The following is a 25,981-nucleotide window of genomic DNA, read 5'->3' on the forward strand; positions in this document are numbered from 1 at the left end:
TACAAAAACTTTTAAAGGTTTAACTGCTCTACTGTAACATAGCTGTCTAGCATTATTCTGATGATGTTTCTGTCATGCCACTTGAACTTTTATAAGCCTGTCTACAGTTAGTTTACTACCTCATTTGACCCTTGTATGTCATTCTAAACATGTGGCAAATGTAGGACAGTTACTAATGTACAGCTGCTGGAAAATATTGAAATTTCTACCTCAGACCCAGAACCTGCAGCACATCTTTCTCTTCTATACCTTGGATCCTTGAAGAGAAAAATAGATAATGTCTGCATGTTTTCAGTTAACAATAGTCACCACACTGTTGCCAACTCAGCAAGTTTATTCCTATATTTAGCTACATTTCAGAGAAAAAAAATTGGTATTGGCTAAAATTGGAATCAACAGGTCAGGCTTTATAAAGATTGGTGATATGCCAGAAAACTGCAATCAGTGCCAGTTCTCTGCTGCACTGAAGCAGTTTCTGTCTACAGTTTTCCCACCCTACTTTGGTTTATCCCTCCTGCAGTCTTAGCATGACACTCAGGAAGAGCGCGGCCGATGTCATGGTCAGTCAGCGAGAACTTGCTGGGATAATTTCCAGTAATTTCCTGCAGCCACAGGGGGTAAAAACATGTAAAAGTGCATGCAGGGTTAATGTGACCCTGCCAGACCCTGTACAGGGTATTAAACTCACACGGGGCCACTCGACCCCTGTTTGGACAGCAGAAGGGTTAAAACAGACTACTCCTTTGTTGAAGTTTGACATTTGATGTTTCACAGTTTTTTTTTGCACTTCCTACCAGTCATTGTGAAAGCCACCAACGGTCCCCGATATGTGGTTGGATGTCGCAGACAGGTGAGCACACATAGTCATCATCCAGGAGTATTAAACTATTTCAATATAAGTCTAGGATCAGTTCTGAAAAACTTTTAGTTATCTTTTTTTTTTTAGTAAATATTACATTTCATTTTTTGAATATGTATACTGCTCAAAAAAAAATAAAGGGAACATTTCACTTTAATTTTGCGTGTGGCTCCAAATCCAGGCCTCCATTGGTTAATAAATTTGATTTCCATTGATGATTTTTGTGTGATTTTGTTGTCAGCACATTCAACTTTGTACAGAACAAAGTATTCAATGAGAATATTTCATTCATTCAGATCTAGGATGTTATTTGAGTGTTCCCTTTATTTTTTTGAGCAGTGTATGTTTCTCAATAATCAATAGAAAAAATATCTATTGGCATTACATCATTCAGGCCATGTCAAAATCCTGACCAGGTGACATCAGGACTTTGATGGCGACTCCAAAAAGTTGAAATCCTTTTTTTTAAGGCAATTCCTAAATAATTTGGCACTTTGCTTATGAATGTCTTCCATTTAGAAGAGCTACGTGTACCCAGGATTCAAATTCCTTCCACATAATATTTTATTGCTTTTTGTTTTTCTGTCAAAACAAAGAGTAAACATAAGGTGAGCACTGACTTCTGAGAGGAGTTATTAGAAGAACAGCTTTAATAACATACTGTGTTTTGTTAGAGGGTGTCCTCTGTTTGTTTTTTAACCTGTGGTTACAATGTAGCCAGAAAATATGTTCTGGCTACATATCAACAAAGCAGTTGAAGTCCTATGCCTATTTAAAAGGAAGTCTGACTTTGCCTTACAGACAGCATGGTCATATTAAAATAGTTCCATACACTTGCTAAATCATTCACCCTGTGAAGGCCTTTACAATGACTGTTCATCATCAGACCCATTAATAATAATGAGCTGACATCAGTTTACGCCAGACCTACTCAATGAAGACAGTCCTAGTTGTTTGAAGGGTCTTATCATCACTCCCCAATCTGGATTTTGTTTTCCTGTAATGAAGCCTTTCATTTAGTTCTGTAACATCTTTGAATTCAATTCAGTTCTTCTTTAGCACCAAATCACAACAAATGTCGTCTCAAGGCACTTCACAAGAAAAAAATAATTTCAATTCATTAATGCATATATCTCAATAGATCATAGATGTTAAACTTTTTTTTTTATTCAAATCAGTTTTAAAACATTTCTTTAAGGAAACCCAGCAGAGAGTCATTGAGTCATTTCTTGCATCTTTCACTCCTGTTTCACAAAACCTGGATAGCGGATTGAGCCAGGATTTTCCAGATATCCTGGTTTAATTAAGCCTTGATTAGGTTTCTCAGAAGCAATATCATATAAGTTACCATGGTGATTGATCCTTTGCATTGAAAAGAAAAATAGATAATGTCGGCATTATCTATTTAATATAGACATTAAATAGATAATGTATCAAAAAAAGAGCTTGCCTGCTCCTGTCCAGGCTAACAGCCAGGCTTAGTTAAGTTTCTGACCGAATAATCAGAAATCAATGAGTCTTGTCCAGGATTATGTTTTCTGTTTTGGTCTCATCACCCTGCAGTAAAATACCACTAATTCATTTTGGTATTAAGTCAATTAGTATTTTATTTTAACATTATTATGGTAGAATATATCATTATCAACTTTAAAATGTTGGCGGGCTGCACAGTTGCGTCGCTGGTAGAGCTGTTGCCTTGCAACAAGAAGGTCCTGGGTTTGATTCCCGGCCTGGGGTCTTTCTGCATAGTTTGCATGTTCTCCCTGTGCATGCTGGGTTCTCTCCGGTTCTCCGGCTTCCTCCCACAGTCCAAGAACATGACTGTCAGGTTAATTTTTCTCTCTAAATTGTCCCTAGGGGGGGTGTGTGTGCGCGTGTGTGTGTGTGTGTGTGCATGCATGGTTGTTTGTCCTGTCTGTCTCTGTATTGCCCTGCGACAGACTGGCGACCTGTCCAGGGTGACCCTGCCTCTCGCCCAGAATGTTAGCTGTAGATAGGCACCAGCATCTCCCAACCCCACAAAGGAACTGGGGTGTATGGATGGATGGATCTTTAAAATGATCCATGCAGATTGTGTTACAGTTTGATTGTGTTTCTGAAGACCATGGCAGTGTTGAGAACTTGGAAAAAATTTAATGACTACAATATTTATCTTTCCAGTTGGACAAATCACAGCTGAAGCCAGGCACCAGAGTGGCTTTGGACATGACTACACTCACTATAATGAGGTGGGCTACAGACTTGAACACTATTCACTGCAGTTTGACCTAAACTTACCACATGAAGGAGGTACAACATAAAGGAAGAAAAAATACACAATTAGCTAAAGCAACATATAAAATTAATAAAGCAAAATTATCTTCGCAAATAAGCTAATATGAAAGTGACAAATATTCCAACCAGTAGTAGCCCCTTCCAGACTTATCCAGATCTACTTTCTTCTCATTTGACTGCTCATTATTGCTACCAGTGGTGGAGAAAAAGTTGGAACAGAAGAAATTGATTTTGGAATGTAATATTTAAGATTTTCATTTTCCTATGTGCAGTCAGATTTGTAGCTGAGACATAGGAGTTTAAATATTTACTTTCTCAGTGATTCATAGCAAATCTGAGTTTATGTTTTATGCTCTGACTAATCAACTTTGAGAAAATAATCAAGGAGAGTTTTCCTTCTTCCCACCATGGCAGTTTGTCCTTTGTATCTAAGATGTCTCCCTGTCTGTTGGGCAAAGGTACCTACCCAGGGAAGTGGATCCTCTAGTGTACAACATGTCCCACGAAGATCCAGGCAGCGTCTCCTACTCTGAGATTGGAGGACTGTCTGAACAGATCCGTGAGCTGAGAGAGGTATCAATTAATCAATCAAGTTTATTTGTATAGCACTTTTCAGCAGCAAGGCTGTTCAAGGTTGGAAGTACTTTATAACTGGGTGATGTGCTCTATTTTCTTGGTTTTAGTTAGAACACCAGCAGCGTTCTGGATTAGCTGCAGCTGGAGAATTTTATTTATTTTTTGGCAGTTATGTGCAGACACTGTTGCAGTAATCAATGTGACTAAAGTTAAACACATGGATGAGTTTCTCTAGATCTTGCTGGTATAACTCTTTAGATGCTTTCCAATCTGTTCTAATGTCCACTCAGCAGCAAAGCCTGTGCTGTTCACTAGAACACTCTGTCACATATGTAATGATGGTGGCTAACTGTGTGTTGGCAGTGGAAATATATTTTGTTCAACTTTGGCACAAAAATCACAGAAGAGGGGTTCTTTCATCGTAATTGTTGTTGGACCAAAGACATACTGCCGATGTGGTTTTTGTGTTCTTTTTTGCACAAAGCTTTCATGGGTCCACAAGACACACCGAGCTGTTGCAGTATACATCACTGTATTTTGCTATGTGTGTGTTTTACAATGGCATATTATAGAGACCGTGATCAAGGCACAGAGAAACGACTATTGTGAGTCAACAGGTTCAGAGGAGGAAATGGTTACGCCCTATCTTGCACACATGGTCAGAACAACAGCTCATGGAAGTTGAGTTGCACTGTTTTCCACATAGATAACTGTTTAAAAAATTCAGACCAATCACACATGGAGTTTACAATTGAAGTTTGTGACAAGATGGGGCAGATAACATGAGGATGAGAATAAAATGGTGCAATTTTCATCAACGCCGATAACTGACGTTGACATTTTGGCTGGACCATGCAGAGAACTTAAGACCAAGATGAACTGTGGATGTATTGTGTTATGTACTGTAAGAACCTCAGGGAATGTCATTTGACTCATCGCGGATTGAAAAACCTGCCTTTTCTTACTTTGCAGGTGATTGAACTTCCTCTGACCAACCCTGAGCTCTTTCAAAGAGTGGGAATTATTCCTCCAAAAGGTTGCCTGCTTTATGGGCCTCCAGGTAGTAGCTGGACAACTTCACACATTTATGTTTTAGTCACATTAATTTAAGTTCAGAAACATTTATAAGTAGACATTTTCTTTATTTTCTACTGTTTTTGGCTTTTCATGAATGTTTCTTAACATTTAATGGTATGAATTTTATTCTGGACCAGGCACTGGGAAGACTCTTCTTGCTAGGGCCGTGGCTAGTCAGTTGGATTGCAACTTTCTGAAGGTGAGCATCAGTCCTTTGTGCAGTGTTCAGCTCCATTCTACAGCCGTGTGACAACGTGTCTGCACATTACAGGTTGTGTCCAGCTCCATCGTGGACAAATACATTGGTGAAAGTGCAAGGCTCATTAGAGAGATGTTCAACTATGCCCGGGACCACCAGCCGTGCATCATCTTTATGGATGAGATTGATGCCATTGGTGAGGAATCATGCTAGCTCTCTGCTTATTTGATTGATTGTAGATTATATAGTCCCTCTGTGTGGATGGGCAGGGGTCACATTATAGGAAGATCATCTGTAACCATGCCAAAAAGATCAGCGTTTTACACTAAGCACAATGTTTGTGGCCAGACAGTAGCCAAAAAAGTTCAGTCACAAAGAGCAAATCACCCATTACAGAACAAAGTCCTTTCACCATCACCACTCAATAAAGACACTGGCGCCTCAAAAAGCTCTTTGAAAAGGTCAGTCTTTGCAGTCTTTCATTTAACTAGGTAAAGCCTGCATGTTGTAAACCAAAAGTGGTAGTAAAAGCTGCAGCATGGATACCTGCATGCTTGACAGGATTGCAGAGCAAAATCCTTTAAAGAACTTGGGGGAGCTTCACCAGAAATGGACTGAGGATCTCAGTGGACCAAGATCCCCTATATTGAGATAAATCATACACATGGGCTGCAAATGTCACATTCTTGTGAACCAGAGACACCAGGAGGAGGAGTGGAGAGGCACAGGATCCATGGTGCTGTTGGGTGGTCTGGGGTGCCATGTCATCTGCTGGTGTTGATCCACTGGGTTTTATCACCTCCTCAGTAAACATGGCCATCTAGCAGGACATTCTACAGAACGTCATGCTTCCCTCTGCTGACCAGCTGTATGGAGTTGTTGGTTTTTATTTCCAGCAGAACCTGAACACACTGCCAAAAGTACCAAAAGCTGCTTCAGTAGTGTTCCTGTTCCTGATTGACTAGCAAACTCCCCTGACCTTTAACTGACCCCTCCATGCCACGGCATAATTGAGTTTGACTTTCTGAGACAAATGACAAGAAATAATGAACTTTGTACATATTCAAGTTAAGTTATTTAGGTTTACAAACCACAGTGTGTTTTCTCAGCAGACTGGCTGATTTCTGCTGAATCTTTTGTTTTTGGTAAACAAGCTGCTCACTTCAGAGTCGGCAGCAAGCACAACTTATTGTTTGAGGTTTAAATAAGCCAAACTGCCTTCAAAGGCTGAGTAATACTATTCTGATAATGTAGAGAGGATAAAACCCAATCCACCCATCAATCCTGGCTGGACTGCAGCTGAATTTCTAAGGGGGTTCTGTTTAAATAAGCCTACAAAATATAGTAGAAAACTAAACGAAAATTTCTGACATAAAGTCGTTAATCTACTTGTAGTCTAAACAGAGGAGTAGGTATTTTAACCTGTTGAGGAAAAGCAAAGTGCAGGAGTTGGACTGTAATAAGCTCAGCGCTGTGCATGTGCATGCAGCTCCAAACATCACTAAGCCTGTAGGGTTCAAACTCGGGTCCGGAAGTTTAACTGGTCACAGTTTAAAATAATATTTCTGCTTCATTTTGTCTTCGGACCTCTGATTAGAGTTAATCAGTCGGGCTGGACTTGATGTTAACAGAGGGTCTGCAACCTTTACAGCCAATGAACCATTTATGTCCCAACACATCTAAATAAAATGGATGTAGAGCCACAAATATGACCTAACCTTTGGAAAAAAAAGACATCTTATTATTTATGATAAATATCTGCTACAAGAAATCTGTTGTAATTTTTAACAATTGGTTACAGTATGTTGTTTTTATTGTGTAAATCACTTTGAGCAAAGAAACTTGACTTGTATTGGGTCAAATACAATGGCCATAATGTTATTTCATTTTCTGCAGGTGGCCGTCGTTTCTCAGAAGGTACTTCAGCTGACAGAGAGATCCAAAGAACTCTGATGGAGGTATGCAATTAATATCATTTGCTGTGTTCTGGTGGGTAGGACATAACCACTTGGGAGAAATCCTCTCATCATAATCTGTCTAGATTTTTTCCTTCAGGTCAGCACCACAGAGCTCTATTTATAAAAACCTGCTGCCATGGAGATGTTTACTGTCCCTCTGAACTCTTAACTGTCAAAATATTTCATTGAAAATAAAATGGAACCAAAGTCAAATTGCTGTTTGTGTGAACAAACTTGACAAAGGAAACTGATCAGGTTTTTCTTACTGGAGTCTGTATATGAATTATGCATTATTAGGACATAATTGGATATAACTGGATGTCAATTCAGATTGCCAAAATCAATTTGATTCACAATTCAGTTTTATTGATTTTTCATTCAGTTAAGGATATTACACAGTCACCATTTTACTTGGATATAGAAGACATTCTCAGAACTAATGCTTCAGGTAGTAGAAACTAACATGGTGCATTAATAAAAATATCAATATTTACATTAATCATGTATTTTTTTATTTAACATAACCTGACGAAACAAAAATGCAATTAATTGAATTCAAATCACCAAAACTAGTGGCGATCGTACAGAAAACTGCATCAACTGCAGTTTTTAAAAAGACTGATCTGCCGATTCATGATTGACGACAGGCTTGTTTTCCTTGATGGCGTCAGTCAAAATAACTGACATCAAGAAAGTCTAATTCAACCTCTGACTGAGATCTGGAAGATGACTCTTCTCTTTCCTGTGTTCGGTCAGCTGCTGAACCAGATGGACGGTTTTGATACTCTACACAGAGTCAAGATGATCATGGCCACCAACAGGCCGGACACCCTGGACCCAGCGCTGCTGCGGCCTGGAAGACTGGACCGGAAAATACGTGAGCATTACTTTCTGTGTTCATCTGTCAGCTCCATGTGGAAACACACAACAAGAGCTCTGTGTGTTCTCCTTTTTAGACATTGAGTTGCCAAATGAACAAGCTCGACTGGACATCCTCAAAATCCACTCCAGTCCCATCACCAAACATGGCGAAATAGGTTGGTACACAAATCAGTTTTTTATGTGTGTAAGTTTCTGTTTACTCAAAGTTAGTCCAGCACACAAAATCTTCTAGCATTAATTGTCTTGATTTCTTTGATATTTTCCCAGATTATGAAGCCATTGTAAAACTGTCTGATGGTTTCAATGGTGCTGATCTGAGAAACGTGTGCACTGAAGCAGGTAACAGTGCCACTGTCTGCTAAAACCCAGAGTCCTTCGCACACTTACCTCCTTGGTCAGGGTTTTTATGCTGACTTTTGTTTTCTCAGGACTGTTTGCGATCCGGTCTGATCGTGAGTACGTCACTCAAGAAGACTTCATGAAAGCTGTTCGCAAAGTGGCCGACTCAAAGAAGCTCGAGTCCAAGTTGGACTACAAACCTGTTTAAACCCTCCGTCTCAGATCTTTTTCTGGTTTAATGTTCTTCTCATTCACTGGCTTGTTGTCTTCACTGCTTCAAAGCCACAAAGACTTGGAGCAGTAAACATCAATGATGATTGAATGAGAAATTAAATGAAAACTGCTTTCTGTTGTTTATACCTCTTCAGCTCTGCTGATCATTCTGTTCTTCTATAAACCAATTGTGTAAAACTACGGTAGTTTGCAAATAAAGTGCTATTACAGATGTATTGATGTTTCTGTTTTTTGAGTCTGTTTCTGATGGTGTCATTTGTGCAGAACTTAGTATGGATTTTCTGAAATGAAGGTTCTGTGAGTTTCTGTTCCTGTAGCAGAAAGATGCAGATCTTTTCCCAGAGATCTACAGTTCCTCATTCATGGTGGCCTGACAGATGCAGTTTCAATGTCAAACAACTAACTGAAAATGTTTGCAGATATTAAAAACCTGTTACATTTGGTGTCATATCTGCCTAATTCAAACTTGACTATAATATCTCTTTGCTTTAAACTATATGGGGCATATAAAGTGTAAAGTGGCACCAGTTGTGCTGAGCCTGAAATGCGTGCATCCACCTTGCATCAGCACTGTTGTGTTGTCCTTAGCACAGGTTAAGATGAATATATTCGTATGGTTTCTGTGGATACTGTATGTAGATATTTTCCTCCTCTCACTCCATTAATAAGTGTAGACATGATTCTGTTCCTCCTGATGCTGATCAATGTTTCCAGCTGTTGACATTCCTGATGGACCTGCTCTAACTGATACACAGTGGCTTAGGAGAGACTAATGGAAATATGGTTTGTGAATATTTAGCATCAGTAATAAGATCCACCTGTTCTTGAAGCAAGGACAGCTCCTTAAGATTCCATTTTTACAGCAGCTCATTTCACTGATGTTCATGCCATAATGATGCATTATGAAATCACTAAAGTAACTGTTATTTGATGCTGCCTTTGTTAAACTGCAGTTATTTGACAGTGTAATTTAATTTTAAATATTCAGAAAAATGTGTAAGGTTTCAGAAAATGTTGGTCACAACAAACCAAAGAACATTACACTAATTTACTGAGAGTAAATGTAACATAAACCTTAAAGCAGAAAAACAGCACAAAACCATCACTTTGCAGTTAAATCTGTTTGAAAACGGTAAACTGATAAACCAGTTTCTTTCAAACTGAGAAATTATTTTCAAAGGAAGATCAGATTTATGGCACATTTATAATTTGCACAGCATCAACAATTAGAGGTGAAAAATAAATTACCGCTAATGAAGCCAACTATTTACCAATAGTTGTATTCCCAAAACCAGGTGAAACTACAAGTTTATGGAAACCAAGAGAACAAAGGACAGGACTTCTTGGCTTTGTAGGCTGTGAATGAGCTGCAGCCTCCACCAGCAGGGATCCAAGACTCAGGGTTTCTTCTCTTACTGGCGACTTGGTAACCACCTGGACAGTAAAGTGGACTGAAGTCACTGATGCTCTTTACAGAGCAGACTACCTGCTGAGTCCTTATGACCCTGAGATGACATCAGGCATCGTTTATGGAAGGGTTTTCAACTCCAGTCCTCCAGGGCCGGAGTCCTGCTGAGTTTAAATGTCTCTCAGTTTCAACACACCCGAGTCACATAATTAGGTCATCAGCAGGACTCTGTCTGCCACTTGATTCAGGTGTATTGAACCAATAGAGCCAAATACCCCTGTTCTGTTCTATGGCAGGGATGTCCATCTTTTAGTTCTGTCTTTGATTCAACCAGCTGGTGTCGTGTGTTGGAGCAGCAGCTTCTCTACAGCTGAGAGGGAGTTGGATAAGTTGATCAGGACGGCCGGCTCTAAGGCGCCCCTTGGCCCAGAGACATTACGATGTCTCCTACTCCATCTCTGAAGCCCTTGCTGAACTGGAGAGATCCTTCAGTGACAGACTGATGGATCCTAGGTGCACAAAAAAGCGTCCCGGAGAGCCTTCGTCCAAGCAGAAGTAAGATTATACACCCATCACTACTCTCATCAAACTCGGTAAGAGTTAACATTCCTGCAGGTAGTTGTAAGTTTTTCTTAATTCACTGTTGGCAGTTTTTTCCCCCACATCTTGTAATTAGTCTTTTTTCATGCACAAGTTTACATTATCCCAGTCAGTCCATTCATTTTCTTGTTCAATTGTAATAGTTTACAATCTTCTGGAACTGACTGGATGATGAATTCTAAAATTTTTTGAATGTTGAAATACTTACAATATCTCCCTTTGTTTACTGTGAAGACCTCAAAGGTCTGTCATAATTCTCATGCTGTCAGCTAACATCTGCATCATCCTCATTCACATTTGAATGGTAGTGAAAGAATCATGTTTGTTTTTTTCCAGAGTCTTCATTACCATTCAGCTCTGTATACAAGGTGAGAAGCTGCTGAGGGTGAGTTCTGGCACATTATCTGTCGTAGTGGTGACCATGCAATGCTCTCTATTCAGGTCAAGAAATGAAAGAAACCTTTATAAAGGTCTTTATTCTTCAAAAATTAATACAGGAGCTTGTGAGTTGCAAAAACTCCTAATTATTACTTCTCTGTCCTTCCACAAGAAGCCTCTACATTTCTGAATAAAGACATTACACAACAAAAGCTAAATGATAAGCAACATATTAAAGGTATTTAAGGCTCCTGGCCTGGTTAGTCTTCTCAAAAATATTCAGGAATTTTCTTGGGTTAGGGTAGGGTTAGGGTAGGGTTCTAGACTTGTACAGAAGGTTATCTTCCTGAAACAGTTTATCTTTCTGTCATAAATACTGTAAAATAAGGAAAAGACCCAGAAGAAGCTGAGGGATACAAAGTTTATCAGAAAATACTGTCCACATTTCTGTCGAATAAGCTTAAGACATTTATTGACCAACAACTAACCTGGAATAAAACCAGCTGTTTTTTATTCCAGGTCAAATTTTTATCTCTAATTTCAGGCATAATATTTTACGGGCACATTGGGGAATTTTTTCTTTTGTGTTTCCTCACAAAAGTACTGCATTCTAACGCAATAATATATTTAGTAATTAGTTCATGCAGCATCTTGAATACTTTCATGTAAGAAATGTTAATATCTCATTTGTGAGTAATCTAAAGTTGTGCATCTTTTTCTTTTGGCTAAATGCTCCACAAACTCAGGCGCAGAATGCAGAAGCAAAACAAGTCAAACATTGGCTTCCCCTCATTACACTGCATCAATGTGACTGTATGCAAAATGGACAGGGGGTATTTGCAAATTTATTGTGAGGGAACGCAATACTTTTGCGAGGGAACATAAATAAAATATTCCCCCTCATGTCCCAGTGGAGGCTCCCAAATATTTCCTAGCACCTAAATCAAATTTTGAAAGATCTGGTGATTGTGTTGAGGAAAAGAGCATTCAGTCAATCAAAATGACTGCAATTTTTTTCTGTAATAGTAACATTTCATAAAGGTAATATATTTATTGGCAGAATTTCTTTATGATAATCCAAAGGCTAAAATACTGACTGTGATGTTATCTGCTATAAGCAGTTTAAATATACACTTCTCCTTTTGTTTGCTCTGGCTGCATGTGGCCCATGGATTCTGATATGATGCTTGGTGTTCTGAAACTAGCTGCTCACTCACTTTCTTGTTAAATAAATTGCCAGCCAGTGGAGCTTTTGGAGATCACTTCCATTTTACTGAGTTAAAGGACCAATTATGTGGGAATTGTCCTTTTTCCTCTATTATTATATCCTCTTAATATCTTGTGTTTGACTGTTAGGTTGTCTGTAAACCAGTTTATCAGAGGACCGCTCTTCTTGACATCTGCCTGTATTACAGATCCTTTGGCTGTAGTTTATTTTTAATAGTTTCTTTTCAGTGTATTTAGACCAAGGTCCTGCATTTTTGTAGTTGTCTCTAATTTAACAAGCCTGAATCAAATAATTCAGTGATGAGCATTAATTTACACAGGGTTTAAGATATTTCATTCTACATATCTGTAATAAAATTAAATAATACACGAGTTTCATTTTCTGAAAGTCACAAAAACAAACAAACCAACAAACAAAAAAAACTTGGATAATATTTGACATCTTGACATCAGTTCTATGAAACCAGATTATTAGAAGGTGTTAATACAAGTGGAAATAAAGGCTAAGTTGAAAGATCACAGTGTGTTTGTTTGTAAGTACAGGATCTTTAACGCCATATAAAGGTGAAGATAAGCAATCTTGTTTGTAATGCACCATCTATATGACACAAATTATTATATTTGTAATGTTGGTCTAAGTGAAAACGACTCCAGGACAAAGGCTCTGCAAATTGGACAATGTTGAAAGTGCAACATGCAACTGTCACAGACGCAGGCGTGTCGGCATGGCAGCAGCACCCTGCTGACTGCTGCATTCTGACATACCACACAGTTTCTACCCATCTCCTCTGACCAGTTGCTCTCCCCTCGGTCAGGACTTCTCTCCATCTGTTCTCCAGCCGGCTCCCCAGAACCTTCAGCCGACATAAAGAGCGGCTGCAATCACAGAGAGAACCCTGTTAGAGCCCAGACAGGCACGGAGCAGCTGACATAGCTGAACCATGCAGGCACCATTTATTCTGATGCATTGTGTTGTAATTTATACAATTACTTTTTTTCTTTTCTTCTCAAAAAAAAAACTGGAAAATAAAGCAACAAAACAAATCAGTTCATCCTTCCCTGCTGCTGCTGTTTTCTACAGAAAATATTTAACATAACAGAAAGAAATTCCACAGGGCTGCTGATAAATACATTGGCATGGACCATGTTTGTTTTGAAACCATTCATTTTAATACATTTTAACTGATTATTTTCCTGTCCCACAGTAGTAAAATTTAGTTGTATCAACATCAAACTGACAGACAAATAGAAGCACACAATGAAGAGGCAGTTAAAATGAAACATGATTGCATGACTGACTAAAGGATATATGGATATAAGAATATCATTGGAATACTTTTTAATGAGCTACATTAAGGATGTCCAGCTTTACCAGCAGCAAGTTAAAGGTAAATGGAATCATGCATATTCAAACTGAGGTTCTTGTCCTATTAACTTGCTTATACTGACAGGTAGAAGCTGTTGTCTGAGGATAATGAGTGGGGAGCTTAACATGTTCTCTGTATTGTTTCCATACAATCTGCCATGTTGGTTCTCTGCTGCTGTGTGTGATGCTTTATTGTTCAATATGGGGCCAGAAACGTAAGTAACGCATCTTCTGTTCTATTCATGGCAAAGAGACAACACTACCACACATTATGCATTTCGTTAAATTATCTAGTAAAATAAAACTCTATGCATTACACATGTGGACAAAATTGTTGGTACCCCTTTAATGACCAAAAATCCAACAATAGTTACTGAAATATCTACAAACTGTAACACTAAAAATTAACCAGCGAAAATCAAATCATATTTTTAAAATGGCTCAGCAGAGACTGTGTCCTGTGGTTAGCATGATAGTTGTCTTTGAGCTTCAAGCATGTTAAAGGTCATCTCCAAGCAGAATGACGGTGTTGTGCAGGCCTGTCATGGTAACAAGTTTTGCTGAATGATAAATTGTCCCAGAAGTTATGATAAAAAATCATACTGTTGTTTTGAGACTATTTACGTAAAGGTAACTGCATAATAATCCAAATACACCCCCTCAAAGATCAATAACCAATTTCTATAGAACATTTAACAGATTTCTGTAAGACATGTTAAATATTCAAAAATAAATGAAACAACCAAAAATAACAAATATCCATTTGGTATAAAGCGAGAGAGAGACAAGAAAATAAACATTCATGCTAATGGAAATTATCAAGCTCATTTTAATTTAACTGATTTACTGCATATTGCAACTACAGTTCTAAATATTATTCAAATGTTTAAGGACTGAAGCCAATGTTTCTGAGTTTGGCAGAAACATCAATGACAAACTGAAGAGAAGGATAATATAAATAGTAACCAAAGAGCCCAGAAAAACTACTAAAGAAATTAAAGGTGACCTCCAAAGTCAAGCAACACCAGCGTCAGATTGAAACCAGTCACTGAGTCAAAGTGGATACCACTGTTGAAAACAAAACCTAAAAAAGTGAGTCTGGAATTTCACAATAGATATTGAGCAGCCACAAAGGAGAAAAACTAGAGCCTTTTTCAGACGTAAAAATGAAGCACACCAAGAAAGCAACGCTGGAACATAGAGGAGGTTCGGTTATGCTCTGGGGCTGCTGTCCTGCATGTGGCGCAGGGGGCCTTGAAGTCTTGAAGTAAGACCAAATATCAAGACAAAGTCAGTCTGGAGAGAAACATGCTGCCTGGAGTCAGGAAGCTTGGTCTCAGTTGCAGGTCATGGGTCTTCCAACAGAATAATCCTAAACATCTGTAGAAGAACCAGCAAACCTGTGGACAGGTGCTGAATTCTCATGGGCAACAACTGTCTGACTGCAGTGATCTCTAAAGGTTTTGCAACAAAATATTAAGTTATAGGTACCATCATTTGTTCAGGCCTGTTTTCATTAGTTTGTTTTTATAGTGATTCTGTTGAACCACATTTTTAAAAGCCATGTCTGATTTTCATTGGCTATTGAATGAATGAATGAATGAATGAATGAATGAATGAATGGTTACAATAGTCATAAAGTATATTTATGATTACTTTTATCAATTAATTCAGTGACCACTGTGGGGTACCAGTAATTTTGTCCACATCTGTTTCTTATTTAACTTGTTTCAATGTCAAGATAATCAGGAAAATATCCGTAAAGACAAATTTGACATACTTTTAATTCATGCATGTATCCTTGTGAGGTAAGAAGATACTGGAAGAGAATTCGTGCAGAAAGATTGTATTTCCCATCAGGAACATGAATAACGATGACATTTGCCACCTGGAAGAGAACAGAGCAATTTGTTGTCAGAGGAAATCACAAGTGGTAATTATGCACATGCCAATCTTTACTGAGGCTCTTTTACAGTGTTGCATATTCCATTTTAAATAGTAATGAGAAGAACTAACAATATTGTATAGATTTCTGGCCTCAGTTTCTGCCAGAGTCAGGACAGCCACGAGAGGATAGTGTTTCCTTGGCAATGGCCCAAAATCTGTAATCCTCTGGTCAGCAGGGATGCAGGTGTGACATTCCTTTTCGTCCTCGCTGTGGATACTGGCAGGATGAAGTCAAAGGGGTATCTGTCTTATTATCTCAGTCAATGTGATAAAATAATTGGCATCTAACACACAGAATAAAGTATAATTAAGTTACTCTTCACTGACTTTCCAGAATGTAACTGCACATTATTATTTTTACAAATAAAGCTTGGAATCAAACCACATTACACATCACAAGTCTGACTGTTCCACATTCCCTGGAGGTCACTTTGCACTCAGACTGACTTGTTACTGAGATGAATGAAAAATTGCTGACAATTTTTATAAAATAGTGATAGAAAAGGACTAAATTGAATCTAAGACATCCACCGTGAAGCATAATCAATTTAAACACTTTACACAATCTATCATTCAACCCATCCATACACACATTTACTCTGACGGGGATAAGCTATGTTGCAGAAATGAGGCTGCCATTCAATCCATGCCATAGTTCCCCCACCGTCTACGACAAATTACTCAATACTGGGTTCCATAATAAAAACTTTCTCAGATTAGGTTCTTTGCTTGCAAGCTTGCAATAAAAAAGGATACTAGAAAGTTTGATGGTAGTGGAAGCGATGGTGCAGTGCTTCAAGGAAGTGTTGAGGACTTGTAAGCCTCAGGTTTTGTTGATGGGTTCGCAGCACGTCCTGCAGAGCGCCGACTTCACAGCCCCAGAAACAGCTCAGTACACAAGGCTCCAAGCAGCAAGGTTTCAGTAATACACCATCTACAAAGGAGTGCATGCGATGGTTAGGGGAAATGGATCCCTGGACACACTGTACAAATATGAGGAACATCTGAAGGAAGAACACAGAACTGTTACTGTAGTAGTTTAGTAATTACTATAATTAATTATTATTATTATTACTATAATAAGTAATTATATAATTTAGTAGTTACTGTAATAGTTTACTGGAGCTTCTCCCTGGTGTAGCTTCTCAGTCATCAGGGCAGGACAACCCTTAGTGCTGATGTAGAAGGCACTGATGTAAGAGCAGGACCTGGTCCTGCTTCTTGAAAACATCTCACCTCTCATCCAAAACACTTCCTCATGGAGAATTACCAGTCTCTTTGCGTGCTGGCACACACGCCAGGCACACACGCCTCTATATAAAGAGTAAAAATTGAACTGGACTCCTCCTGAACTGTTCCGCATCCACACAAATCTTATAAGTGTTCTGATAGGACACTCTGAAGCGATTGCTGGCAGCTCAGATCCAGAAGTCTTCCCGACATTTGGTCCTTCGAGCTGGATCTGAGAGACTGCTTCAGCAATATATTGTCGGAATGGAAAGGAGGGATCCACATGGAGAGTCTGATCATCCTCACCGACGCAGCCAGCTGCTGTCGTACCTCCAGGACTATGAGGTGGACTACCACGCTAAGAACCACCTCCCTCAAGAACAGGGTCAGACCATCTACTCATCCTGAGATTTTCCAATACATTCATAATATGAAAGGGAAACATGATCAACTGCAGCTAGACGCCTGACAGAACTGATCTCTAGCTCTCCTGTACTAGCCCCGCAGCATGCTACATCACAAATCTTAAAGTCACGATCTGGACTTTGTGAGGATGGGATGTCAGACCCACTTGAACCCACTAGTAAACTGATGTCAGCCAGAGGTCACAAGGACCCACATCAGCTTGAAAGTACTCCACAGGTGCCAATTAGGGATGAATCTCAATGTCCACCAGTTAACCAGCATGACCTGATTGAGGAGCTCGCACACAGTAAGCGTTGACAGGCAACGCAAAACACAGACACCATCATCTTCAGTTGAATCATCCCCTGAATCTCAAGATTTCCTTCAGTTAACAGGAGAGGGTGTGAGGTCCCCTCCACCCCAAGATTCAGCACCACGGGGTTATTTCCAGTCCAACAGAAACAGTAGCAGGTTCTATGATGGACACCGAGTCTGATCGCTCTGTGGTGGAACGCGAGAGGAACTCTACGCTGTGGAACCATGGAGGAAGACCTTCAGGAGCTGAAGGATATGATACAAGGTCACACTTCCATTATCTTACCTGATTACATTTTATCACTCACCACTTACACATGCTGGCCCGGATCCCAGTGCAAGAGAAAACGGATTGGTCTCCTGAACCATTAGTTTCTCAGGAGTCGACACTGTGGACTCTGAATCCTCATGACTCAGAAGAAACACTGGGACATCAAAGCCAAACCTGGTATACAGAATAAACAAATGGCTAGAGTTTAAATCTCACTCCTAATGTTTTTATGATAGATTTTTCTTCTAACATTAGTTGGAAGAAAAGCATTCCAAAACATCAAACAATTTCTGACCTTAAAATATGTACTTTTAACAGACTGCATATCAAACTCCTGGTTTGGTGGGCATACGATAGGCAACAACAATAACACAGAATCACAATGATTAGATCATTTAGTACATATAAAAAGAGATCACGTACTATTCAGTTGAGATTCGTTAAAAGTCACATCCTTTTTGAAAAGTTATTTTGACAGTAAAGGTAGCTGACCCCAGGGATAGGAAAATAGACAGAATGTGTCAATATAAGCTTATGATGGTTGGTGTGTGCTGAGCAAACACCAACTTTCCTCTTCACAATACCACAAAAACAAAAAACACATTTCGTGTAATAAAAATGTTTATTTTTAGTTATTCGTCAGAAAATTCATTCTCTTTGGTCTTGATGAGGGCGGTTACTCCTTTGCGCGGTAGAATCTAAAAGACGTCTGCATCACAAGCCGTCTTTGCATTAGCAAAACACAAACATGCTTCTGTTGGACATATACGAAGGTAAAAGGCGAAAATCTAACAAGGATATCTTTTATAAAAACGGAAGTTAAGCGAACACTGCTTACCAACCCAGCACGATGGCAGCGGTCACGAGAAAACACAGAGAAACCACAGCGATGTAGAAGAGTGGAGAGTATTCATACAATGTAACGAGAAGAAGCGTGGCCATCTCATCCAATAGATGTACCTGAACGGATCAGCTGAGTCTGACATTTGAAGTAAACAAGGGGTAAGGCAGACATGATGGGACCTTCTTCTTTTCGGATTCGTCAGTAAACAGAGTATTTCTACTCCTTACTGCCACCACCTGGTGTGGAGTTGAATGACGCTTCAATTACATATTGCTGGCAGTGTGATAACGTTACAATCTCTTCTGTCCGATGATCACACACTTGTCTGTTATATTTCCCTACAGTAAATATTGTTTTACTTATTCCTTTCTTTCACCCTTTGGTTTTCATTTCTCCAGTATTCTTCAAATTTCCATCCATCTGATGACACACGACTCAATTGACATCCAGCAGAAAAGTGCAGGACTCTCATATTTTGTCCATATTTTATGAATTTGAGGGATACATTCTGTGTGAATTTTGGCAAAAACAGACCTTTTTTATCCACCCAGTGCAGTTATTTGGTCCCTTAAAATCTGCTTAGATTTACATTCTGATTGTAGCGACACAAATACAAATAAAGCTAAACTGAAATAGGACAAATCCCAACCAAGTCAAACAGTGTTTTACTATACTTGTTAAAAATACATTAAATGTGTGCATATTATTTCTTACACTTTTATCCAGCAATGAGATTCTCAAAAAGGCTTTTGGAAAGTGCATGGTTTGAACGTTTTTCTGACCTGATCAGGATGAATTTATAGAAACAATTCAGGAGAACATGGTGTACTGAACAGACCTACCCAGAAATGTCATGTTGTCTCATTGAACTTCTCAACTTGATGTGGTAAAATGTCTCTCATAAATGGACTTGTTTTATATATCTCAGCAAGGAATTTCTGAAATTCAGATTTTATTCTGTAGATTAAATTATTTTGTAAGATGTATTGGCAGCAGGTGAGGAGTATCTTTGCACTACCACAACATGTTTTTTTTTAAAAGAAGAAAATAATATTGGGTGTATGCTTGTATTGTTCTTTTTAACCTTTATTTTAGTTTATATATCTTTAATGTTGTACACTTTGAGTGTGTGAAACCATGTCAAATTCCTTGGTTGTAAGAACGTAAGACTGTATTGTTTTTTCATGACTAAGTTTGCCATAATAGTGAAGTCTGATGCACACAATTTGATTTAAAATAATAATAAAAAAACAATTAATTCCCATGGACATTTGATCAAACTCCTTACCTATAGAAAATGAAGAAGATCCGATAAAGAGGACGTCTTTAATCACATAGAAATAATAGTTCAGATTATAGTAGAATTAATACATTTCATTTAAGTTATTAGGTAATAGAATGGAAAAACAATTTATTGATAATGATTGCAAGTCTGTGATTAATACAGGAATCTGCGATGTAACGCCTGTTTTCACAGGCTAGTTTTTGTGTCAGTTATAATCGCTTTAAACTAAAGTGATTCCACAGCAAGATTGGAATATGTCGGTGGATCACTTTTTAAAGCCTTGTTTAGATTTTGGAGGAGATTTTAATTCCCACGCCGGGTGGCGGTAATAAACTTTAAAGCTGTGTGACACCCGTTTTCAAATACAGAAGAAGAAACTGATGAAACCTCTGTAGATAGACATTCTCCTTTCCGTTTACAAGGCCAGCAATGGCGTTGCTTTACGGCCTTATTTGGCGCCTTCTTTTAGCTTTAGTCCGCATCAAAAGAGCGACGGTTTCCTGGCTCCGAGTCCGTCTTCGAACATGGAAAGGCCGTTTCTGGCAGCGGACAATGGCTGCGCTGCTGCTGCCGGTTCCTGTGGCTGAGTTCAAGCAGAAGAAGGCCGATGCTAACCAGAGTTCTGACGGTGATGGTGATGGCAAAGGCGCTGGAAGCCGTCGGTCACGTTGGATATCTGACGGGATTTCGCTGGAGAAACTACCGGTCCACATCGGCCTTGTAGTGGCTGAGGAGGAGCTCAGCTTCACGGACATCGCCAACATGGTGGTCTGGTGTATGGCTGTCGGTGTTTCCTACGTCAGCGTCTATGATCATCACGGTAAAAACTTTTGTTTGCCAGGCTTACAGTGTTAGTTTATCATTTCTTTGCGCTGTGTATGCTCTTAGTTTTAGTCATTGACGCTCCCTCAAAAGTTGATTGGTCACACTTTAAACTTTTAGGTCCAGTAGAAAAGGGCCGAAGCATGATTAAAATGATGTATTTTTTCACTAATACTTTTCGCTCACTTCAGACCTGAACGAAGATAAATCTTTTAAGTTTCTGTTATTACCATTTTGTTATGATGATCGTTTTTTTTTCTGTTAGGAAAATCTCGAAATATGTAAATGCATGCAAATAATGAGATGTAAAATGGAGTGTTTGGGATGAGGTCAGTTGACGATAACTAGTATTTCAAAATTTAGAACCATGCTGAACATTTTTATAAAGAAACGTAGACTAATGGAAAACCGTTTGAATTGAGCAAACCACAGAAGGATTTCAGTCACTTGAATGATTCAGGAAATGTAATATTTCTGAATGCTTGCCCAATAAGATGCAAAACCTCGGTTACTTTCATTCTCAGTGAAATTACGTTTTGACTTGCATGTTTTTCATCAGGTATTTTCCAGAAGAACAACTCTTCTCTTCAGGAGGAGATAGTGAAGCAACAGCACCACCTGTTGGGTGGAGATGACTCTACATTCAACATGGAGTTACTGAAAAACGGCACAGACAAACCCCAACACTTTGGTAAGAATTTAAAACAGAACCTCAGTTGGGACTTTTAGGTTGCTTTTTTTTAAAACTTTTATCTGAATGTTATTTTGCTTGATTTACACTTTGAATAATTAATATCTTGATAGATTGATGCTAAATCTTCTCTTCACATTCATCACTACCTCCACCCATGATTGTGAGGAGGCCTCCCTCTTTCAAGGAATAATTATATAAGCCGAGTGTTAATTAATTCAAAAAGGCCTTGTTATATTGTCCAGATAAAACAAAGCCTGGAGTATTACAGTTTTATCAGATTTTTCAGATGTTTTTCCTCCTAATGAAAGGCCGTAGTAATTTCTTTTGGTTGTGTAAGGATCCGGTTTGCTTACAACACCAGTAGATTGTGCTTTACATAGCTGAAAATGCAGTAAGTGGCTTGCTTTAATGTACTCATAATACTTTCTATTAAAAAATATGATAGATCCATTTATACATCATGTGTTAGAAAGTCATCTAAATTAGTTTTCAGGTCCTGAGAATGTTGAAATGATGTCTCCAAATTTTTTTACTGCTGATTCTTGTACTTTGACTCTGGATGTTTGTCAGTTGTGTCCTGTAGACCCATAGTGAAGGTGCTGTCTCCAGAGGATGGAAAACACAGTATTGTCCAGGCAGCAAGAAAACTTTGTCACTCTGTGGAGAAGAAGGAATGGAGCTCTAAAGACATCAGCGTCTCCGTGTTGGACGTACTTCTCAGAGGTATGACTCGTATGCATCAGTACATTAATAAATGCTTAACACGGGTTTCTGCTGTGCATTATTCTTGCAGTTGTCTGCATTTATTATCAAAAATAAGATTGAAAAGATAAAGACATAAAAGAAACACTCCTCAAAAAGTCTGGAAAGGGATTATTCCCTCTTAGATTTAGAAGTTTTTATAAACTTATTACTATTACGGTTTGAAAGATGTATTTCCTGTTAGTATTAGGCATACCTTTAACAAACACATGTGCATTAGCAATATTATCTTACCTTTAATTTGAAATAAAAAAATCCATAATATTTATTTCCTTTAGATATTTTGATATATGAAGGATATGTGTTGTTTCAGGCCTTTTCCTTCTTGCTAGTTCTAGAACTTTAGATGAACAGGCACATTTGATGTCTTACAGTGGGTCTGTTTTTTAGAGACCTGGTGAACACCTGTTGGTTCAGTTTGTTGGAGTTTGTTCAGTTTCATCATGTAGTGTTATCCAACCTTCCTCAAACTGTGACATTTAATACATATGCCTTGTGTTTTATTTATTTTTTCAGAATCAAAAAATATCCCAGACCCTGAGTTGGTGGTGAAGTTTGGTGCTGTGAACAGCACTCTGGGTTTCCTCCCCTGGCACATCAGACTCACAGAGTTTGTGTAAGCTGCTGTCTGTCCTTCAGCCTCATCACACAGAATGTAGCGGTGCATACACTCCTGATCAAAATGTTAAGATCAGTTGAAAAATGGCAAGAATTAACATTTTACACTGGTGGATCTTAAAGTTGGACTATGTAACTTTTACAAAAAATATATTGTTTTACATATTTATTAAAACTGTCACTCTGTCATTACAGTATGCTATGAGACAGATAATCTGTGAAATTCGTGAGCTCCACTTCCTTCTAGTGCTAACTAGAAACAACCAATCAGAGCCAGGAGGCGGGTCTTAGTACTTGTCAATCACAGTCTGCTTCTCCTTCTGCTTCCTCCCCTTTTTCTCTGCTGCTGTTACAATTTTTCCCCATCACCAGATCCTATTGTGAATGCTAGGCTAGTTAGCATGACTATTGATGACTGGCATGTGGTTTTCTTGCAACACTAAGTTGTTTCTCCGCCATTATCACAGTTAGCAGCCAGTATGTAACGTTGAGTGACAGCACTAAGACCCGCCTCCTGGCTCTGGTTCAGTGGCAGTTTCTGATATGGGCAACCACCCAGGGTGGCATCTTGTGAGGGGCGGCATGAATACTACTCAGCTGTGTCCTTGATATCTTCAGTTCTTATTTGTTTTTATCGTCTGATCTATGTTTTTTGTTCCCATCAGTTCCCTGCCCTCCCACAAAAACGTTTCGTATGAAGACCTGTTTGGTGCCCTGCAGCATTACAGTGCCTGTCACCAGCGGCTCGGACAATGACCTGCAGATTGTTCTGCTCTTCAGAGAGGAGCACGGATCAAGTCTAACATGTTTGTTCAGAGGCTGGATTGGAGGTGACATCCTTCCTGTGTACCATGACCACACCTGTCCTTTCTTCTGGACTAAAAACTTTCAGGATGGCTAAAAGATGAAGGAATCAGGAATGATGAGCAGCTCGTCTTCTGCCACTAATTCGTGTTTCATGATGAAATCACTTTCCAGTATACTGCAAATCAGAGGAAGAAGGCTGAACAGAGATGAACACTGACCTATAAGGACTAACTCCACTGACTGTTTTGCAATATCGACTCCGTCTCCCCAGCCTCTGTGAGTTCTGTGGATATCATTTCCACAGAAAAGAAATGGATACAGAGAAAACTATTACATTAGTCGTCACTTGGCATCTTGTTAAATCCAACCATTATTTTTGGATGGATTTTCAATACTGACAATAAATGGACAGAAGGTTAGCTTTGAGTGAGAAACCTCAGCAGTCTGTTGGTCTATTTGTTCTGTTATCCAATTCAAAATTGTCACTTTCCATTCGTGTTTTAGAAACTGACAAATGTTTCAGTTTGCCTGAAATAAAAAAAAGAATGCACAGTCATTTTGGTGACTGACCCAGAAAAAAATGAAACTTTCTTCTTTGAAAGGAAAATTCTCACTCCATTGTCAGCATGCTGTTTGCATCTCAAGTACATGTTAGATATTTGCAGGTGAAGATCTGTAAAATAAGATGTAAACGATGTGTGAAGCACATGTTATTGGGCCCTGATAGTGTCACAGTGGATCCCCTGATATTTGCAAAACTCAGGACAACAACCAACTGAGGGCACCCTCTAAAAACACTTAGAGGAGTCTGTCCAATAGTTCACACACTGATTAGTACATGTAGTGGAAACCTTCTGAGAACTACAGCAGAAGGTAATATCTGCTGTCTTTCTTATCTCTTTTCTTGGAGGTACAGCCAAAGAAAATAAATGCAGCTTCTGGATTGGTTGTTTTGCGAGTGCCAGTTAGTAGTGTGTCTGGGGACATTCTGTCCAGTTCTTCCAGCTTTACAAGCAGCATTTTCCACCAGATACTTTAGATATGCATTGCAAATAAATCCGGATGAATAGACAGGGTTCACTGCATTGACATTTTAATTAATGACAAGCTGGTAACTAATATGCTGGTCCTCTTCTGTTCAAGATACCTAGGCACACCAATGGGTAGTGTTTGACTATTTCTATCCAATAAGCAGAAAAACCCTGAACAAAAGACGTACAATAGACAGAAGTGGCACTGAGCAGCATTGAGAAAATCCCACATGATGTTCAGTGTTTGTCACATGACGTCGATAATACAAATTTACATACACAGTCTTCTTGCTCACATTGACAGAGTGGGGTGGTCACATCACAGTGTTGTGGCTCCAGGTAGTGTTTTAGTTCATGATGTCTGATGGAACATTGACTGGAGTTCACATTAGAATGACTCCCTGGTTACTCCAGGTAAGGTTGAACCTTTCTGTGTTCTGAGTGGAGCCACAGCTGGTGTATTGGGTTCAGTAACACCGTCTAAATGTACAGTCCCTCACCATTTGAATTTTTACACTTTGCCTCATTCTAACTATAAACCTTAGTGTATCGTTTTAGGTATTTGATGTGATTGTCCAACACAGAGGGTTGGGATTAGTGCACACAATTGTGTTAAAGGGGCATATTTATGTAAAATTAACTTTATTGAGCTTTATGTCATATTATAATGTTATTACCTCAAAAAATACTTGGAGTATTAGGTATGTATGTATGTTTGAGAAAGCCTTTAGTCTCCTATGGCAACCATTCAGCTGTACAAAACGCCTGGCTGGACCTAGCACCGCCTTCAAGATGAATGCTCCTCCTCAGAGCTGTGGTTTCCACATTTTGGACCTTCCACGTCACAGAGTCCCCCCTACCCCCCGCTACTCCCACTTAGCTCCTTCAGACTAGCAGCAGCAATCAGCAAACACCTGGTGGAACTGTTCATCTACTGAGGTCATTTTAGGATTTATTTCTCATAGCTACACTGGTAAGAACGTTAAAGGGTTAATAGAGGAGCCATGTTGTGATGACTTCCTGAAGGCAGAGTTTCAGAAAGATCAGGAGTCTTTAAAGCAACAGAAACCCAATTTCTAAGTTTTAATTTACTTTTAAACTATATAATTCATGCCAAGTTATAAAAGATATTTTTAAAAGATGATTAGAATGTTATTGCAGTCTTTCCCAGTAACAACATGGAAAATAAGAACAAACTCCCCAGGTACCAGACTGACAGAAAAACAATCCACTGATCATGGGTTTTATGTGCTATTGTGTCTATAAATCAACAACAGACAGTATGTAGCCTCTGTCTCTCCTTGTCAGCTGTCAGATTTGATAACTTTTTCTTATTATCTTTAATCTACCATGAAGTCCAGACTTAAGGAGTGATGAATAGTTGTCTCGGGTTCTCCAACAGTATGAATCTGTGGTTCCTATAATTGATTAAATAGTGTTCATATTGTTTCAAAACAATCATGTTTTAAACTTCTGCATAACTTTATCTCTAATTTCTCTGCTCTTTCCTTGTCATAATTTTAGTTTTCATTGTTTTGTTAGAAAAAACCTTAAGCACTTACAAAAGCTGCCA

At 38.9% G+C, this 25,981-nt stretch overlaps 3 protein-coding genes and 1 long non-coding RNA gene across 4 annotated transcripts in view; 2 read left to right on the top strand and 2 right to left on the bottom strand.

Moving 5' to 3' along the window:
- psmc6 (proteasome 26S subunit, ATPase 6) overlaps positions 1–8,613 on the top strand; it is an 11,067-nt gene extending 2,454 nt beyond the window's left edge. The window contains exons 4-14 of the mRNA XM_007570617.2: positions 798–850; positions 3,020–3,087; positions 3,592–3,706; positions 4,682–4,769; positions 4,924–4,985; positions 5,058–5,181; positions 6,882–6,943; positions 7,700–7,820; positions 7,900–7,980; positions 8,093–8,164; positions 8,254–8,613. Of these exons, the coding sequence (XP_007570679.1) occupies positions 798–850; positions 3,020–3,087; positions 3,592–3,706; positions 4,682–4,769; positions 4,924–4,985; positions 5,058–5,181; positions 6,882–6,943; positions 7,700–7,820; positions 7,900–7,980; positions 8,093–8,164; positions 8,254–8,372 (965 nt within the window). The 3' untranslated portion in view covers positions 8,373–8,613. The remainder of the gene's footprint in view (positions 1–797; positions 851–3,019; positions 3,088–3,591; positions 3,707–4,681; positions 4,770–4,923; positions 4,986–5,057; positions 5,182–6,881; positions 6,944–7,699; positions 7,821–7,899; positions 7,981–8,092; positions 8,165–8,253) is intronic.
- A 2,173-nt stretch (positions 8,614–10,786) lies between these two features.
- LOC107838488 (uncharacterized) lies at positions 10,787–21,049 on the bottom strand. The gene is made up of 2 exons (XR_001664564.1): positions 20,863–21,049; positions 10,787–11,939 (listed from the first exon to the last, which is right to left on the bottom strand). It is a non-coding gene; the product is annotated as an uncharacterized LOC107838488 (long non-coding RNA).
- cgrrf1 (cell growth regulator with ring finger domain 1) lies at positions 11,089–18,579 on the bottom strand. Its single transcript, XM_016680959.1, has 7 exons — positions 18,384–18,579; positions 17,583–17,719; positions 16,081–16,258; positions 15,394–15,541; positions 15,158–15,265; positions 12,607–12,887; positions 11,089–12,557 (listed from the first exon to the last, which is right to left on the bottom strand). Exons 1-6 carry the CDS (start codon positions 18,485–18,487, stop codon positions 12,627–12,629), a joined length of 936 nt encoding a protein of 311 aa, XP_016536445.1. The 5' UTR covers positions 18,488–18,579; the 3' UTR covers positions 11,089–12,557; positions 12,607–12,626.
- Positions 19,830–23,958, top strand: nus1 (NUS1 dehydrodolichyl diphosphate synthase subunit). The gene is made up of 5 exons (XM_007570623.2): positions 19,830–20,494; positions 21,056–21,187; positions 21,761–21,913; positions 22,469–22,568; positions 23,236–23,958. The coding sequence occupies exons 1-5, from the start codon at positions 20,104–20,106 to the stop codon at positions 23,324–23,326; spliced, it is 867 nt and encodes a 288-aa protein (XP_007570685.1). The 5' UTR covers positions 19,830–20,103; the 3' UTR covers positions 23,327–23,958.
- The last annotated feature ends 2,023 nt before the right edge of the window (positions 23,959–25,981 follow it).

The sequence above is a fragment of the Poecilia formosa genome, unplaced genomic scaffold (genome assembly GCF_000485575.1).
Source record: "Poecilia formosa unplaced genomic scaffold, Poecilia_formosa-5.1.2 Scaffold264, whole genome shotgun sequence".
Classification (NCBI taxonomy): domain Eukaryota; kingdom Metazoa; phylum Chordata; class Actinopteri; order Cyprinodontiformes; family Poeciliidae; genus Poecilia; species Poecilia formosa.

Coding starts and splice junctions, on each gene's coding strand:
- cgrrf1 (XM_016680959.1), bottom strand. CDS start 18,487: ATGGCCACGCTTCTTCTCGTTACATTGTATGAATACTCTCCACTCTTC. Junction 17,720..18,383: donor GCTGCCATCGTGCTGGGTTG/GTAAGCAGTGTT, acceptor TCTGTATACCAG/GTTTGGCTTTGATGTCCCAG. Junction 15,542..16,080: donor CACTACCATCAAACTTTCTA/GTATCCTTTTTT, acceptor TCATCCTGCCAG/TATCCACAGCGAGGACGAAA.
- nus1 (XM_007570623.2), top strand. CDS start 20,104: ATGGCGTTGCTTTACGGCCTTATTTGGCGCCTTCTTTTAGCTTTAGTC. Junction 21,188..21,760: donor AGACAAACCCCAACACTTTG/GTAAGAATTTAA, acceptor GATGTTTGTCAG/TTGTGTCCTGTAGACCCATA. Junction 21,914..22,468: donor GTTGGACGTACTTCTCAGAG/GTATGACTCGTA, acceptor TTATTTTTTCAG/AATCAAAAAATATCCCAGAC.